At 35.8% G+C, this 17,297-nt stretch overlaps 1 protein-coding gene and 1 pseudogene across 2 annotated transcripts in view; both read left to right on the top strand.

Moving 5' to 3' along the window:
- Window positions 1-11,818, top strand: part of LRRC69 (leucine rich repeat containing 69) — a gene marked incomplete at its 5' end in the record, with an annotated part of 106,540 nt that extends 94,722 nt beyond the window's left edge. Inside the window, 1 exon segment of the mRNA XM_082600975.1 lies at window positions 11,511-11,818. Coding sequence (XP_082457101.1) covers window positions 11,511-11,621 — 111 coding nt within the window. The 3' untranslated portion in view covers window positions 11,622-11,818.
- Window positions 11,819-16,510: 4,692 nt separating this feature from the next.
- LOC309791989 (small ribosomal subunit protein uS10-like) lies at window positions 16,511-16,975 on the top strand (annotated as a pseudogene). Its single transcript has one exon. The product of its transcript is annotated as a small ribosomal subunit protein uS10-like (transcript).
- The last annotated feature ends 322 nt before the right edge of the window (window positions 16,976-17,297 follow it).

Below are 17,297 nucleotides of genomic sequence, written 5' to 3'. Positions count from 1 at the left end.
CAGAGACCTGGGTGTAAATTCTTATTAATGGAATAAAATATTAAAATATTGAAGAAAGACTTGATCCCTCACATTGAAAAAGCACATTGAGTGCCAAGTAGAATAAGAATAAATCCATACCTAGACACATTTTGGTAAAAATGTACACTACCAAAGGGAAGCTATTTAGAGCAAAAGGTAAAATTTTAAGAAAATAGATCACCTACAAAAAAATGACAATGAACTGAAAGCAGATTCCAGAAAAAAAGATAGCATAGTATCTTCAGTGTACAAAGGGAAAATAGCTCAAAATATAGAGTTATATTCCTAGATAAGTTGACAGGCAGAGTACCTGGAAGTGTTGGAAAATTGGTGAGAAGAAAATTTTGTAAAGGAAAATTGCTGTGAAACAATCACTGATTCTAACCTTTAAAATAATTGAAAAAGTTAAACAAGTAACAGTAAGTATATGTAGTGAAAAAATGTGTCATGTAATTCCATGACAATGGAATTACAATTAGAATAAGTGTATAGTATGAATTTATAAATTATGCTAAATAAATGTAAGGATATTTAAAAATGACTAACAATTGGATAAAACTTTAGATTGGAATATATATTACTAGAGGCTTGGCAATCAAAACATTATTTTAAATTATTTTTAATTAATTAATTTATTTTATTGAAATATAGTTGATTTGCAATACTGTCTCAATTTCTTCTGTACAGTAAAATGAGTCAGATTATATATATATATATATATATATATATATATATATATATATATATATATATATATATAGTTTTTCTTTTTCATATTCTTTTCTGTTATGGTTTATCACAGGATATTTAATATAGTGCCCTATGCTATACAGTAGGATCTTGTTATTTATCCATTCTATATATAATAGTTTGCATCTGCTAATCCCAAACTGCCAGTCTATCCTTCACCCCCCCCCCCTTGGTAACCAAAAGTCTGTTCTCCATGTCTGTGAGTCTGTTTCTATGAAACATTATTTTAATGGAGTTGTTTAGTTCCCTGTTTCTAGAGTGAGAACATACACAAAATACATAGGGATGATAATCAGATTAACCGTGTTATTAAAAAGTTGCTTTTGCATACATTTTGAATACATTTGCTATTTTTCTATTTAAGGGAGAGTATACAAAGACTAGTTTGCCTAGAAGCCTCCCTTTCTGTTAAAAAGAAATTCAGCTTTTTACTATCTTTTCAGGATGCCAACCTTTAGAGTTTAGCATGAAGGAAGAACCCAATTTGATAATGCCAACATCTAGTTACCCTGTTGTGCTTTACAGAATGTTCTGTCTCTGATGGGTTTGTTATCTGAGGGCACAATTGAAGAAGGGAGACACGATGACAAATGGGCCTTTGTTCTTGATATAAAAGGCTAGACACAGCCAAATATCCAATTGTAATTGCTTCTATTCAGGTGAATGTGAAATTATGCCATGCTTATCTTATGAATTAGTGAGAAGAGGATTGGAAATAGTTGATGAAAAATTTTACACAATCTCAAATATTAACTTTTACCATAATTCATTCAGATGCTTTTGTCTTTTTCAAATGTTATAACCCTTGCCATTCAATTAGTCCTTACCAATTACAGAATTGTCAATAATTTCAATGTAATTGATATTTAAGTATTAACTACTAATGATATAATGCTTCAAAACAGCAACAAAAATTAATCTTATTTAGTTACTACCAACTTGGGTCATAATTGAACCAGTGACTTAGAGGTTACTAAATAGTCTCATAAAATTCTTTCCAAATACTTGAGTGATCCAGTGCCCAATATATGCATTTGATATTTTCATTCCACATAGTTACACTAGTTGAACATAACATTTCCCTAGATTCCTTTAAAGTTGAAGGGTTTAGGGATGGAACAGTATGGAACATGAACTCTCAGCCCTGTATTGAATGATGTAATGTAATTAAAACTTCATTCAAAAGAGATTAGATTGAGTAGGTTTCACTATAAATGAGTGAAAAAGCTGATCTACTTTATGAAAATAAATGAAAAATTGCAGTCTTAATTCCTTTTTTATGACAAGCTGTCAGTAATGAAACATAAGATTACATTTAATAATTTTACTCACTACTTACAGAGCAAAATCTTCCTTTGCAATAAAATGTTATTACTGTTTATATACCACTGACATTCATTTATGAAACTGATCATTTCAACCAGTCAACTGTGAAAATAAATGTAGGTCTTAAAACATGCAATGGTTAGTTAATTTAATGTAAATTGGACACCTAGAGGATCAGAAGGCATCACATTTATAATTCTAAACAATCATGAAAATAATGTGTATTTATTGTTCAGAAAAATTGAAATGGCATGAATGATTCTTATCATTTTATTCAGAAAACAGCAAAACAATTAGAGTATAAATGATCTCACACACTGTCTCTTGATTGCTTCTACTTCTATGGGAATTCACTGAATTCCCCTTTCCCTTTAGGGAATTCTCCCTTTTGTTCTTAAACTGCTAGGTAGAGTTAACAGTTGTATTCAGTATACATGATTTATTTTTTCTGCTAAATAATCTTAAGTTGTATTCACTGCAACACGTTTATCTGAAGCTGTGCATAACCAAAATGTTTGAACCTCCCACGTGAAATTCAAAGGACACTGATTATGCCAAGATGGTGATGAAGAGCAGAATCACTCTGTAGTGGAGTGAATGCTGCATTAGCTGGATGGGTGGCTGGAACATGAGCAGGATTTTCTTTCTGGTTTCTGCCCGTACTACAGTCCAAACTATGCTAAGGGTGGAATGACCATATATAATGTATCATCTAAGCCAAGAGGTTTTTGAGAGTGAAAGTGGGTAACATTATTAATAACGGGAAAATCAGCAGGAAGCCAGGACTGTCCTAGGCAATCCTGAATGTATGGTTACACTTCCTAAATGGAGCAGTTAACTTTAAAAGAGTGCTCATTGCTGGCACTTATCACTGATGGAATAGAGGAGTTGTCATTCTGAGTGTTCATCTTGTATTTTTAAAATTACTTTCAGTCATTCCATAAATATTTGAGAACCTGTTTAAAGAAGGGAACTCTGGGTGCTAAGTACAATGCAAATAAATAGGGAACTTAGTTTGTCCCAGTGGTTAAAATCTAAGAGTTTAAACTCTGTAAAGATGTAAAAGATACTAGTTATAAAAACAAAATGTTAAATGGGACCAATTGCTTTAGGGCTTCAAAGTGTAAGGTGAGATCACTGTAGGTTGTCAGGCCTAGGAAGTGCCCAGGCAGATGCTGGAACTTGTACAGGGCCTTGACATAGATAGAATTCAGATACATGGAGAAGGAAGCTGAGAAGATATTTTAGGAGAAGAGAACAATTTGGAGAATGAGTCATGTTCATAAGGAAGTAAATCAATTAAGTTGGTTTGTGGCTGGGAGTGGGAGAAAGACATAAAAAAAAATAGGGACAAATTCTATGAACCTGTCAAAGGATAGAATAAAGAGTTTGAACTTGATCCTGTTTGGAAACGGAGTCCTCCTGAATGTGTGGGGACAAGTCAATGATACAAAAAAAAAATGATGTACTTTACAAGGAATCATTTGGCAGTACTGTGCTGGGTTAATTGGAGTTTGAAGAGAAGAGAAACTGAGGAACAGAGACCTGTTAGAGTGCTTGCCTAGTGGGGTATAAGGGGTAGCAGTAGAAATGCAAGGAAAGAAAGCACCATGAGGGAGTAATGACAGCAGAACTTGGCGATTGATTGAATGTGGGAAACCTCAGAGGGTGTGAGGGAGAAAACCAGAAGATTCCAGATGGAGCTGATTTGGGAGGCAGGAACTCAAGTTTCATTTTAGACTTGTTGAGTTTCAGTTGATGGGTGGATAATTCAAGTGAATATGTTTAGCCATCAGTTGGAGACAGACCAGAACAGCAAAACAATATGCTTCTTCTATGCTTTATTTGAAAATATGTGCACTTTCAAATAACTGTTCATTCTTGCAAACATTTTTGCAAATTATTATTAAACTATAATCAAAACACTACATTGGTGAAAGAAGCTGAGAAGCATAATATGACTAAAAATGATCTAGAATTTAGAGAAATTATATTGTAGTCATGTCTCTGCTTCGAACTATGAGGTCTAAGGTAAGTCACCTTACGTCTCATTATATCTGGACAATGAAGTGATTAGACCAAAGTCTCTTCTAGCTCCAGAGTGCCTTGATTCCATAATGGGGAGAGGGGCTCTCATAGTCATGCCTTTCTTGGTCCTGCTAATTTGGAACATGATGCTAGTATTAGTTTTCTATTGTTGCTGTAACAAATTTCTATAATCTTGGAGTCTTAAAAACAAAATTTATTATCTTATAGTTTAGTAGGTCGGAAGTCCAATATGAGTCTTATTGAGCTAAAATCAAAGCATCAACAGGGCTACATTCCTTTCTGGAGACTCCAAGGGAGAATCTATTTTCTTACTCTTTCCAGCTTTTAGAGGCTACCCACATTCCTTGGCTCATGGTCTCCTTCCTGCATCATCAAAGCCAACATTGGCAGATCTAGTTCTTCTCAGACCCCATCCCTTGGAACTTCTCTTCTGCCTCCCCCTTCCACTTTTAATGATCCTTGTGATGGAATTGGGTCCGGCTGGATAATTCAGGATAACCTCCCAATCTCAAGATCCTTAAGTTAAAAAAAAATCCTTATGTCAATCACACCTGCAAAATGTGATTAACTTTTCCCATGTAAGGTAACATATGTAGGCACAGGACCTAGACATCTTTGGGGAGCCTTTATCCTGCCTACCATTATAACATTTTTTGAGAAAACAGGAAACCATCTATCACTTCTTTCCTAGTCCTTGTGCTTCATGTAATATTGAAACCTTATCCAAAGCTTTACATTATACTGTATGATATAAATATATATGTTGATAATTTTTGATTTCTCAAAGTTTAAAGTATGGTAGTGATTATCACTTAGGCATATGTTAAAAAATCTCTCAATTCCACCATTCAAAAAATATAAAACTTAGTAAACATATATATTCAAACTTAAAGCACAAGACTAGTTTTCCATAAAATAGAAAGAGGATTATAATCATATGTTTATTTGTTTCAGGAAATAATGCATTTCACTGTAAAGAGTAAAGAGTGAAAATTAGACTCTATATAGCATTTCACATTTTAAAGCTTTTGGTAAAAAGATATAAAAGCATGTCTAATCATAGACAAACTCCTTTGTCTCTTCTATGACTTTGGCTTGACAGAAAGGATCTTTTAGTGTTTCAGTTTCTAACTCTAAACTGACCAAAGCAGTACTTATCTTTGTCAGAGTTGTGAGGTTTTATTAATTGAGGTTTGTGAAGACATGTCTACTATAAGAGTGTGTGTTGTAATTCCTTTGTAAAAGCTTATTTCAAATGGACATATTTTATACTGGTAGAAATATATGTCATACTGGAGATGATGCCACAAATGGAAATAGAAACTTAAATGGATATCAAGAGATAACATATTAGAGATGTTCTTTTCTCATATAACATTATTGAGTTCGATGTCTCTAGGTGGAAAACTATGTTACCAAGGAATTATGATGAGCCCATTTTTCCCAGTAAAATTTACAGGAAACAATTACAAGCCATGAGAGATATTGTATCAGAAACAATAATTATTAAGTTAGAGAATTATTACATGCAAAGATTCCTATTCAATACAAAGCTGATAATGGCCTTTGGTAAAATATGTTCCCAGCCAACATCATTCTCAATGGTGAAAAACTGTAACCATTTCCTCTAAGATCAGGAGCAAGACAAGGTTGCCCACTCTCACCACTATTATTCAACATAGGTTTGGAAGTTTCAGTCATGGCAATAAGAGAAGAAAAAGAAATAAAAGGAATCCAAATCAGAAAAAAAAAGAAGTAAGACTGTCACTGTTTGCAGATGACATGATACTATATGCAGAGATTCCTAAAGATGCTACCAGAAAACTACTAGGACTAATCAATGAATTTGATAAAGTAGCAGGATACAAAATTACTGCACAGAAACCTCATGCATTCCTATATACTAATGATGAAAAATCTGAAAGAGAAATTAAGGAAACACTCCCATTTACCATTGCAACAAAAAGAATAAAATATCTGGGAATAAACCTACCTAAGGAGGCAAAATACTTGTATGCAGAAAATTATAAGACACTGATGAAAGAAATTAAATATGATACAAACAGATGGAGAGATATACCATGTTCTTGGATTGGAAGAATCGACATTGTGAAAATGACTACACTACCCAAAGCATTCTACAGATTTAGTGCAATCCCTATCAAACTACCAATGGCATTTTTCACAGAACTAGATCAAAAAATTTCACAATTTTTATGGAAACAAAAAAGACCCTGAGGGCTCCCCTGGTGGCACAGTGGTTGAGAATCTGCCTGCTAATGTGGGGACACAGGTTCAAGCCCTGGTATAGGAGGATCCCACATGCTGCGGAGCAACTAGGCCCATGAGCTACAACTACTGAGCCTGCACGTCTGGAGCCTGTGCTCCACAACAAGAGAGGCCGTGATAGTGAGAGGCCCGTGCACCTCAATGAAGAGTGGCCCCCACTTGCCACAACTAGGGAAAGCCCTCGCACAGAAATGAAGACCCAACACAGCATAAATAAACTCCTACCCCCAACATCTTCTTAAAAAAAAAAAGACCCTGAATAGCAAAAGCAATCTTGAGAAAGAAAAACGGAGCTGGAGGAATCAGGCTCATGGACTTCAGACTATACTGCAAACACACAGTAATCAAGACAGTATGGTATTGGCACATAAACAGAAATATAGATCAATGGAACAGGATAGAAAGCCCAGAGGTAAGCCCACACACATATGGTCACCTTATATTTGATAAAGGAGACAAGAATATACAATGGAGAAAAGACAGCCTCTTCAATAAGTGGTGCTGGGAAAACTGGACAGCTACATGTAAAAGAATGAAATTAGAACATTCCCTAACACCATACACAAAAATAAACTCAAAATGGATTAAAGACCTAAATGTAAGGCCAGACACTACAAAACTCTTAGAGGAAAACATAGGCAGAACACTCTATGACATAAATCACAGCAAGAAACTTTTTAACCCACCTCCTAGAGAAACGGGAATAAAAACATAAATAAACAAATGGGACCTAATGAAACTTAAAAACTTTTGCACAGCAAAGGAAAGCTTAAACAAGACGAAAAGACAACCCTCAGAATGGGAGAAAATATTTGCAAATGAAGCAAATGACAAAGGATTAATCTCCAAAATTTACAAGCAGCCCATGTAGCTCAATATCAGAAAAACAAACAACCCAATCCAAAAATGGGCAGAAGACAAAAATAGATATTTCTCCAAAGAAGATATACAGATTGCCAACAAACACATGAAAGGATGCTCAGCATCACTAATCATTAGAGAAATGCAAGTCAAAAGTACAGTGAGGTATCATCTCACACCGGTCAGAATGGCCATCATCAAAAAAATCTACAAACAATAAATGCTGTAGAGGGTGTGGAGAAAAGGGAACCCTCTTGCACTGTTGGTGGGAATGTAAATTGATACAGCCACTATGGTGAACAGTATGGAGGTTCCTTAAAAAACTAAAAATAGGGGCTTCCCTGGTGGTGCAGTGGTTGAGAGTCCGCCTGCTGATGCAGGGAACACGGGTTCGTGCCCCGCTCCAGGAAGATCCCACATGCCGTGGAGTGGCTAGGCCCGTGAGCCATGGCCGCGGAGCCTGTGCTCTGCAACGGGAGAGGCCACAACAGTGAGAGGCCCGCATACAGAAAAAAATTAAATAAATAAATAAATAAATAAATAAAACTAAAAATAGAACTACCATATGACCCAGCACTCCCATTACTTGGCATATACCCTGAGAAAATCATAATTCCAAATGAGTCATGTACCACAATGTTCATTGCAGCTCTATTTACAATCACCAGGATATGGAAGCAACCTAAGTGTCCATCGACAGATGAATGGATAAAGAAATTGAGCACATATATACAACGGAGTATTACTCAGCCATAAAAAGAAATGAAATTGAGTTATTTGTAGTGAGGTGGATGGACCTAGAGTCTGTCATACAGAGTGAAGTAAGTCAGAAAGAGAAAAACATGTACCGTATGCTAACACATGCATATGGAATCTAAAAAAAAAAAAAAAAAAGGTTCTGAAGAACTAGGGGCAGGACAGGAATAAAGTCACAGTAGTAGAAAATGGACTTGAGGACACAGGGAGGGGGAATGTTAAGTTGGGACGAAGTGAGAGAGTAACATTGACATATATACACTACCAAATGTAAAATAGATAGCTAGTGAGAAGCAGCCACATAGAACAGGGAATTCAGCTCGGTACCACCTAGAGGGGTGGGATAGGGAGGGTGGAAGGGAGGTGCAAGAGGGAGGAGATATAGGGATATATGTATACATGTAGCTGATTCATTTGTTGTACAGCAGAAACTAACACAACTTTTTAAAGCAATTATACTCCAATATAGATGTTTCAAAAAATATTAATGTAACTGGTGAATGACTGCTTGAAGCAGTCAAAATGTTTGAACCTATACATAGATTACCATGAAAGTGACAACTATAAATACAGATTGGTACCACAAATTAAAAAAAAAGTTTAATAAAACATTGTATTCTAGTTAACTAAACAATAATAACCCCAAGTAGGGGAAAGAAGGACACAGATATTTTGCATTTCCGCTTGCAACAAGAACCAAGGGAAACTCTGCCCATACAATTTCTTAATGACCTAAGGGAAAATAGCTAAAACCACAGTGCAAATAGAAAATGCCTTTAATAATTTCTATTATAAACTTTTCACCTCATGGAGAAACTGGACAAAGCAAATCTGATAGCTGTATGGCCACGTTTACTTCCTTGGTGTATGTTGTCTTTTACCTCCTCTGTCCTAGTTTCTTAAACAGAAGTTGAGTGAAGTTCATGTAGCATGGTTTATTTTTATAGCCCTTTAGTTCTAGATGAGATATGTTACAGTAGTGGACAAGAATAGCTTGTTGGATGAGAGGGTTATCTACTATGTACACGGAAAAGGAAAAGGCCACATTTAGGTTTTGGCTTTTGTCACTAGTTCTTCAAGCACAATTTTAACCTTAAGCCATTATAATCTAATTAATCAATATGATCTCATATAAAGTAGATCTGAATTATTACACATAATGTGTCTATCATTGAGCAACTACTTATGAATTCTTTTTGTCCCTGGACTAATATATTTATTGTTGATATCCCATGACAACATTTTATGATCCATTTATTGTTTATACTGTATTTTTTCCCCAGCTACCAAATGCATATTCTTGAATTACTGCTCTCATAATTCACCTTTTCTAAATGTCCTTTTGTACCTTTGCCAGGTAGCCACATCCTGGACATGCCTCAACATCTAGTTCACCATTTTGTTATAATGTAAAGTCTTGCTTAATATGCAACCTGTGGTGGTGTATCCTTTCTCTGTACTCATATAGAACCTATCATTGTATTGAGCCTTATGTTTCTAGTTATTTTATTTTATTTATTTTTTTTGTTTTGTTTTGTTTTGTTTTTGTGGTATGCGGGCCTCTCACTGTTGTGGCCTCTCCTGTTGTGGAGCACAGACTCCGGACGCGCAGGCCCAGCGGCCATGGCTCACGGGCCCAGCCGCTCTGCGGCATGTGGGATCTTCCCAGACTGGGGCATGAACCCGTGTCCCCTGCATCAGCAGGCAGACTCTCAACCACTGTGCCACAAGGGAAGCTCTCTAGTTATTTTTTGTGTTTATGTCTTATCTTTCCAACTAGATGCTGAAAGATTCTTAGAGGTAGGAATTGTTTGTTATATATCTTTGTATCTTTGCCACTTTGTCTAACGGGGTGCAGGTTTTTGGTTGCTTGTAATTTTTCAGAACTCCTGGTTGCAAGTTAAAGAAACCAAACACTAATTCAAATAATGAAGAAGGTCCAGGGATGGGTCTGGATGAATATTTATTCATGCTGGATCAGGTATCCAAATTTTTCATCAAGAATTTGTCCTCCTGCTTTCCTTTGTCTTGGCTTTGCTCTCAGGTGAGAGCTCCCTAAAGTATGCCTTCTGGTAGTAGAGGAAGAGCTTCCTTCTCTCAGTAGATTCAGGGAAAGCTTTGGGGCTGATGATTATTGGTTTTATTGGACTGTCTTGGGTCATGTGCTCGGCCTGAGTTACATGGTTATGTCTTGAGACGGGGGGTGGGATCAGTTGCCCTCTCTCTTTCATGACATTTGCACTGAAATTGGAGAATGGGTAGTTCCTTAAAGGAAAAGGTGGGCTTTTGTGCTGGCAGATGGGAAATGGATGCTGACAGGCAGAAACAAGATGCCCATTGGGAATTTCAGTAAATGTTTCCTGGTTGATCACATAAACTTCTAGGAAAGAAGTCAGATTCGTAGAGATTCAATTTTTTCACCTTCATCCAAAATACTTATTGTTAGAATAGTGCCGTGTATTCTCTGAGCCCTTCATAGTCACTGTTGGAGGTGGATGTAAATGTGATATGATGTATGACTTTGGCTCCCCATTGATTTATCACCAGAGCTGAAAGGTTATTAGTCTCTCAAGGATGGATTAATAACTATGCTTAGGTGCTTGAACCTTTGAATAGGCCCTCAAAGTTCTTTTGTGGAAGAGTGAACAGAGCAGTAATGAAATCTCTCACTGTGGATTGTGATGATGATAGCCCAGTGGGTTATGATAAAACTAAGTAGCATTATCAACAAATTAAACTGTGACTCTGTTTTGGATTCTCTCTCTGAGAGCTATGTTGTTTATAAACAACTTCAAAAGTTGTTTATAAAACATATAAATGGTAAGCTTTGAGGTTGCCATTATTTCAGATATAGTGGTCAGGACATGTACACTAAGTTGGCTGACAGGTTTTTTGGCTGCCTTTTTTTTGTACATTGAGAAGTTAAGATCAGAGATATTTTAAGTACAAAAACTTAAGTCATATATTGGTCAACTTGCCTGAAACCCAGCCAGTGAAGATCTTAATGAACATTGCAGAAAATGAACAGAGTATTAGCAAGATTAATTTCCATGAGAAATGGATGCTAGACAGGTAAAACTGAGATGTCTACTGAGTGTTCAATTAATCTATGCTGATTGATCAACTTAACATCCCTGTAGATCAGAATCAGGTTTGTGTGGATTCTGTATATTTTTTCACCTTCATCCCAAACACTTTACAGCTAGGCAATGTAATAATATCTTTGGATAAAAGTGTAGATAATCTTTTATCATTGAATTTTGTTTAGTGTTGCATATGCCCTTCTTAGCTAGCTGTTTGTTTACTTGTATGTGGGAAAAGAGCAAATCAAGCATAAATACTTTAGTGTGTTCTTTAGAAATCAATGTCCTGAAATCTCTGAGATAGTTAATATTTATTTTATTCAAACATATTTATTGAGTACTGCCTTAATTTTATTCTTAATCTTTACATTTTAGAACTGGAAAATAAGCAGAAATCTACAGCTGGTACCACTTCGAATATTAATTTGTTCTTACAAATGTTTTAATCAACGCAAGCCTAATCTCTTCGGAATTGCTCAAGTGTAGAGCAGGTAAGAAGCTCATTTAGAGCCTCACATGACTTGCCCCATCACCTCTGCACAGTCAGGTTATGCTCTACTTAGTATACCATGCTCTTCTCTTTGTCAATACATTGAGTAAAGGAAGAAAAATAATTTAATTGTGAAGGTCCCAATTTAAGCACTACAGTATACCTTTAGATTGTTTAGACTCTAAGTGTGCTGTTTCTTCTTTGACTTAAAAACAAAATTAAAAAATGGAAAAATAAAGATCAATGTGGCAAATGAGTATTATTTTCTTCTGTCATTTTATGAATATCACCCTCCTTTTCTAAATAGTATTAAGGACTTTGATGGGGAGAAGTGTTTATTTTATGCATGTTTTGCAAATGAAAAATAATCACTTTTTAGTGCTAGATAGTTCAACTATATTTGTATGATTTCATTTGAGCTCTTATTTTCTAAGTGACACTAACGTCTTTTTTTTCTTTCTTTTATTAAGGTGACATTAGTTTATAACATTAAGTTTCATGTATACAACATTATATTTCAGCTTCTGTATGCCCTACTGTGTGCTCACCACCAAAAGTTTAGTTTCCATCCATTGTCATGCAGTTAACCTGCTTTACCCATTTCACCCTCTTCCACCCTACTTCCCTTCTGGTAATCACTAATATGTTCTCTGTATCTGTCTGTTTGTTTTTGTTTTGCTTGTTTTATTTTATTATTTTTTGTTTTATATTCCACATGTGAGTGAAATCATATGGTATTTGTCTTTCTCTGACTTATTTCACTTAGCATAATATGCTCAAGGTCAATCATTGTTGTAGCAAATGGCAAGACTATGACTGAGTAGTATATATATATATATATATATATATATATATATATATATATATATATGCCACATCTTCTTTATCCATTCATCCATTTTTGGGCACTTAGGTTGTTCCCATATCTTTGCTATTGTAAATAATTCTGCAGTGAACATAGGGGGCATATATCTTTTCAAACCAGTGTTTTTATATTCTTCAGATGAATACCCAGAAGTAGAAGAGCTGGATCATGTAATAGTTCTATTTGTAATTTTTTTAAAAAAAATTTATTGGGGTACAATTGATTTACAATGTTCTGTTAGTTTCAGGTATACAGAAAAGTGAATCTGTTATACATAGACATATATTCACTCTTTTTTAGATTATTTTCCCCATAAGCCATTACAGAGTACTGAGTAGAGTTCCCTGTGCTATACAGCAGGTCTTTATTAGTTATCTATTGTATATATATACCATTTGCAGCAACATGGATGGACCTAGAAATTCTCATACTGAGTGAAGTAAGTCAGACAGCGAAAGACAAACATCATATCATATCACTTATATGTGGAATCTCAAAAAAGGCTACAAATGAACTTATCTACAAAACCAAAGTAGAGTTACAGATGTAGAAAATAAACTTATGGTTACTGGGGAGTAAGAGGTGTGGGGAGGGATAAATTGGAAGATTGGGTTTGACACATACGTATTTTTAATTTTATGAGGAACCTCCATACTGTTTTCCATAGCAGCTGCACCAATTTACATTCCCACCAACAGTGCATGGGGCTTCCCTTTTGTCCACATCCTTGCCAACACTCGTTTCTTGCCTTTTTGATAATATCCATTCTAATGGGTGGGAGGTGATATCTCATTGTTGTTTTGATTTTCATTTCCCTAATAATTAGTGACGTTGAACATCTTTTCATGTGCCTGTTGGTCATCTGTACGTCTTCTTTGGAAAAATGTCTATTCAGATCCTCTGTCCATTTTTAAATCAGGCTTTTTGTTGTTTTATGAATTCTGCATATATTTTGGATATTAACACCTTATTTGATATATGATTTGCAAATATCTTCTCCCACTTAGAGGTTGTCTTTTCATTGTGTTGATGGTTTCCTTTGCTGTGCAAAAGTTTTGAGTGTGATGCAGTCCTTTTTATTTTTGCTTTTTTTTCCCTTTGCCTGAAGAGACATATCCAGAAAGATGTTGCTAATACCAGTGTCAAAGAGTGTGCTGCCTATGTTTTCTTCTAGGAGTTTTATGGTTTCAGGTTTTACATTCAAGTCTTGATGTTTATTTTTGTGTATGATGTAAGATAGTGGTCTAGTTTCATTTTTTGTATGTAGTTGTCCAGTTTTCCCAACACCATTTATTGAAAAAACTATCCTTTCTCAATTGTATGTTCTTTGCTCCTTCGTTGTAAATTAACTGTCCATTTATGTGTGAGTTTATTTCTGAACTCTCAATTCTGTTCCACTGATCTGTGTATATGTTTTTCTGTCAATACCATGATGTTTTAATTATTTTTGCTTTGTAGTGTAATATGAAGTCAGGAGTGTCATACCACCATCTTCTTTTTCCTAAGGGACACTAACATCTTATTGACTAAGATAAAACCTTCATTCCACTTAAAAATGAGTAGAAGCTGAAAACCCAGGCTTGGTTACTCCTAACATCACTTTGTTCTTGCTTCTAAAGTTTAAAAAAAAAATTTTTTCCACAAGGGAAACTGACAGAAACCAGGCAAGTAGTGCTGGGATGAGAATTTGACTCCTTTTCTCTGAAGGACAACAGAAAAGTAGGGGAAAAAATTATGAAAATATATATACAGTTTGCATAGACCAGTAGTTTTTGGAAGTGTGGTTCTGTCCAGCAGCATCCACATCACTTGAGAACTTGTTAGAAGTGCAGATTATCTGTCCCCACCCCAGACCACTGAATCAGAAACTGGGGAAGTATGGCCCAGCAGTCTGTGCTTGAACAGCTCCTCCAGGTGATTTTGATGCACACTCTTATTTGAGAACCCCAGGGACAGATTAAGATAAATTTGCTGTGGGTTCAGAAAAGCAAGAAATTTAATTATAATTTATATTTAAACCCCACTAGAAATATGTTTCTTCGTGTAACTATTTGGTAGTTCTTCTTGTGGAAAGCTGAGTGATTTCTCATCTTACATATATTTTATTACCATGTTACCTTCCTAACTAGGCCCTTTATTAGTTCACTTCAGGACATACTCCTTCATGCATCAGCGTTGCCTCTGGCATACCTGGGAAGCTAAATCAATGGAGCACAGCTGAGAGGCTATCAATTCCAAAGAAAGCAAGGGTCAGTACCCACTGAGACAGAGTCGGGGCCTCGAGGTAAATTTCTAAAGCCTCCATTAACCAAGAATGCATTTTAAACAAAAATAAAAAACAAGGTACAAATGAAAGTCATAGGAGCTCACTTAAAAATGAGTTACAGGAATAAACTGTATGTTTATTGGGGGGAAACTACTGAGAAAATTGATTTTGATTAGGGAAATATTTTTATACAACCTATGTTGTTGAAAATAGTGTTTTGTTTACCATTTTAATCTCATGATTTCAGCTGCAATTTATGTGCTGTCTTCGTTCTGGGGAGAAAACTGTATTCATTTATCTATGTACTCATTTATTCAACAAATATTTCAGGTACTCTTGAAGCTCAGGAGACATGAAGAGACTCTTGACTCTCTGCCTTACATTTTCACCCCATCCTCTTCATATCTCAGGGCACCGAGACTTAGTTTCTGCCCTATTCTAAAACTGGTCTTTCAGAGGTCATCAGTGACTTCCTACAAATCCAGCTACTCCTTATCTGGCTGTTCTTCTCTGTAGGTTTGGGCTTGATTGACCATCTTCTGCCTCTTGGAACTGTATGCCTTAGGATCATTCTTTATTTCTCTGATGGCCTCTTCCCCATACCTTTAACTGAATTCTCTTCTATACCTTCAGTCAAAAACAAGGGTTCTATGAGATTTCTCTACTTAGTCCCATTTTATTATCTCTTAGCACTTTTTCTTTAACTGAAGGAACTCACCTACTCTTATCAGTTTCATTTAGCTTCATTTATCACACCTAGGTGGGTAGCTACTAAATCTCTTTCTTCATTTTTAACCCATGTTTCCAAGCTCTTCAATTTCAACATATCTAAAATAGAGTTGATTCTTTTCTTCACAAATTATTTATTCATGTATTAAGCAAATATTTATTGAGGGGTTACTGTCTATCAGGCACTGTTTTCTGTTCTAAAGATATAGCAATGAACAAAGCTGACAGGGTCTCTGATTTCAGAAAGCTTATGTTCTGATGCTGTGGGGGAGGCAAACAATAAAACCAGGAAAATAATATGGTGATATGTGCTTTGAAGAGAAGTAAAATAAGATTCGAGAGATAGAGAAATTATGAGAATACATTTTATACAGGGTAGTCTGTGTCTGATAAAGTAATATTTGATAAATAACCTGAAACAAGTGAGGGAATGAGTTCTGTGGGTATAATGAATAGGAATCAATTGAGTGTTTGAAAGGCATAAAGTTCAGGATGATGCTAGAAAGCATCAAATAACTGAATGTGTGCTAAAGAGAAAGCATGACTCTGAGGTCAAGAGATATAGTGTTGCTGGATGCATGGTCATGCATCAAGTGTCACCATGGAAACTAGACTGGGGAGGATGCATCTGCTTCTGCCCTGTGGGATGACCCTGTGTTCTGAATCATTATTTAATTAAATCAGAAATTAATCTTACTCCGCATAAATGTGGGCGTCTGTATGCATGTGAGTTTGTGGTCTCCTTGCCAATCTATAATCCTTCTGAAACGTTGGAATCTGAAACACTGCAAAATATTTTTATTTTCTAACAATTACAAGCAACCTTTATTTATTCAAGTGAAGTTGAAGCAATTGGAGCATTAACTTTTTGTGAATTTTTTGGATTTAATACTTTTCTTTTTTTGTCTTCTGTGGGTACTCTCTGGAATTTTTTTGGTTCACTCACATTTGCCTCATAAAGACATAGGAGAGCTCTTGGAGGAAGACGCGGTCGCTGCTGCAGCGGAGCCTCAGGCCACCCACTCATGCTCCTGACTCACCGCTGTTCGCCCTCGCTGAGGAAAAAGTTGGTCAGGAAGCCGTGCCACAGCCATGGCTTTACAGATACTGGAAACACTGCCGTGGAGCCAGAGGTGGCGATTCACCGGATTAGAATCACCCTCACCAGCCGCAACGTGAAGTCTTTGGAGAAGGTATGTGCTGAACTGATCAGAGACGCTAAGGAAAAGAATCGTTCAGATGCCTACCAAGACTCTGAGAATAATTACAAGGAAAACTCCTTGTGGTGAAGGTTCTAAGACTTGGGATCGTTTCCAGATGAGGATCCATGAGCGACTCATTGACCTGCACAGTCCTTCTGAGATTTTCAAGCAGATCATGTCCATCAGTATTGAACCAGGAATTGAGGTTGAAGTCACCACTGCAGATGCTTAAATCAACATTTTAAATAAATTGAATTGTTTAAAAAAATTGTTAAAAAAAAGAGTAAAAAAGAGAAACTCAAGTCTCTTTTACTGTTATACATTGTTATCATCTGTGTTGTGGGGAAGTAGTTTCAAAGAGAAAAATATATATATTTTAGGATTAGTAATAATTCAAGAATAATTTCTGATTATTAACATTTCTGTGTTTCCTTTGTTTACATAATCCAAGATAGATTTTTTCTATGTAATTACCCAAGAGCTCCAACAAGTTTTCAGAATGATGTTAGTTGAATCCAGTTGGTAAATAATCAGGAGATCTTGGGACTTCCCTGATGGCACAGTGGTTAAGAATCCACCTGCCTGTGCAGGGCACATGGATTTGATCCCT

This window comes from Mesoplodon mirus (assembly GCF_964341445.2).
Source record: "Mesoplodon mirus genome assembly, chromosome: 16".
NCBI lineage: Eukaryota > Metazoa > Chordata > Mammalia > Artiodactyla > Ziphiidae > Mesoplodon > Mesoplodon mirus.
The sequence above is the reverse complement of the archived record's forward strand: the minus strand, read 5'-3'. Positions and strand labels throughout refer to the sequence as shown.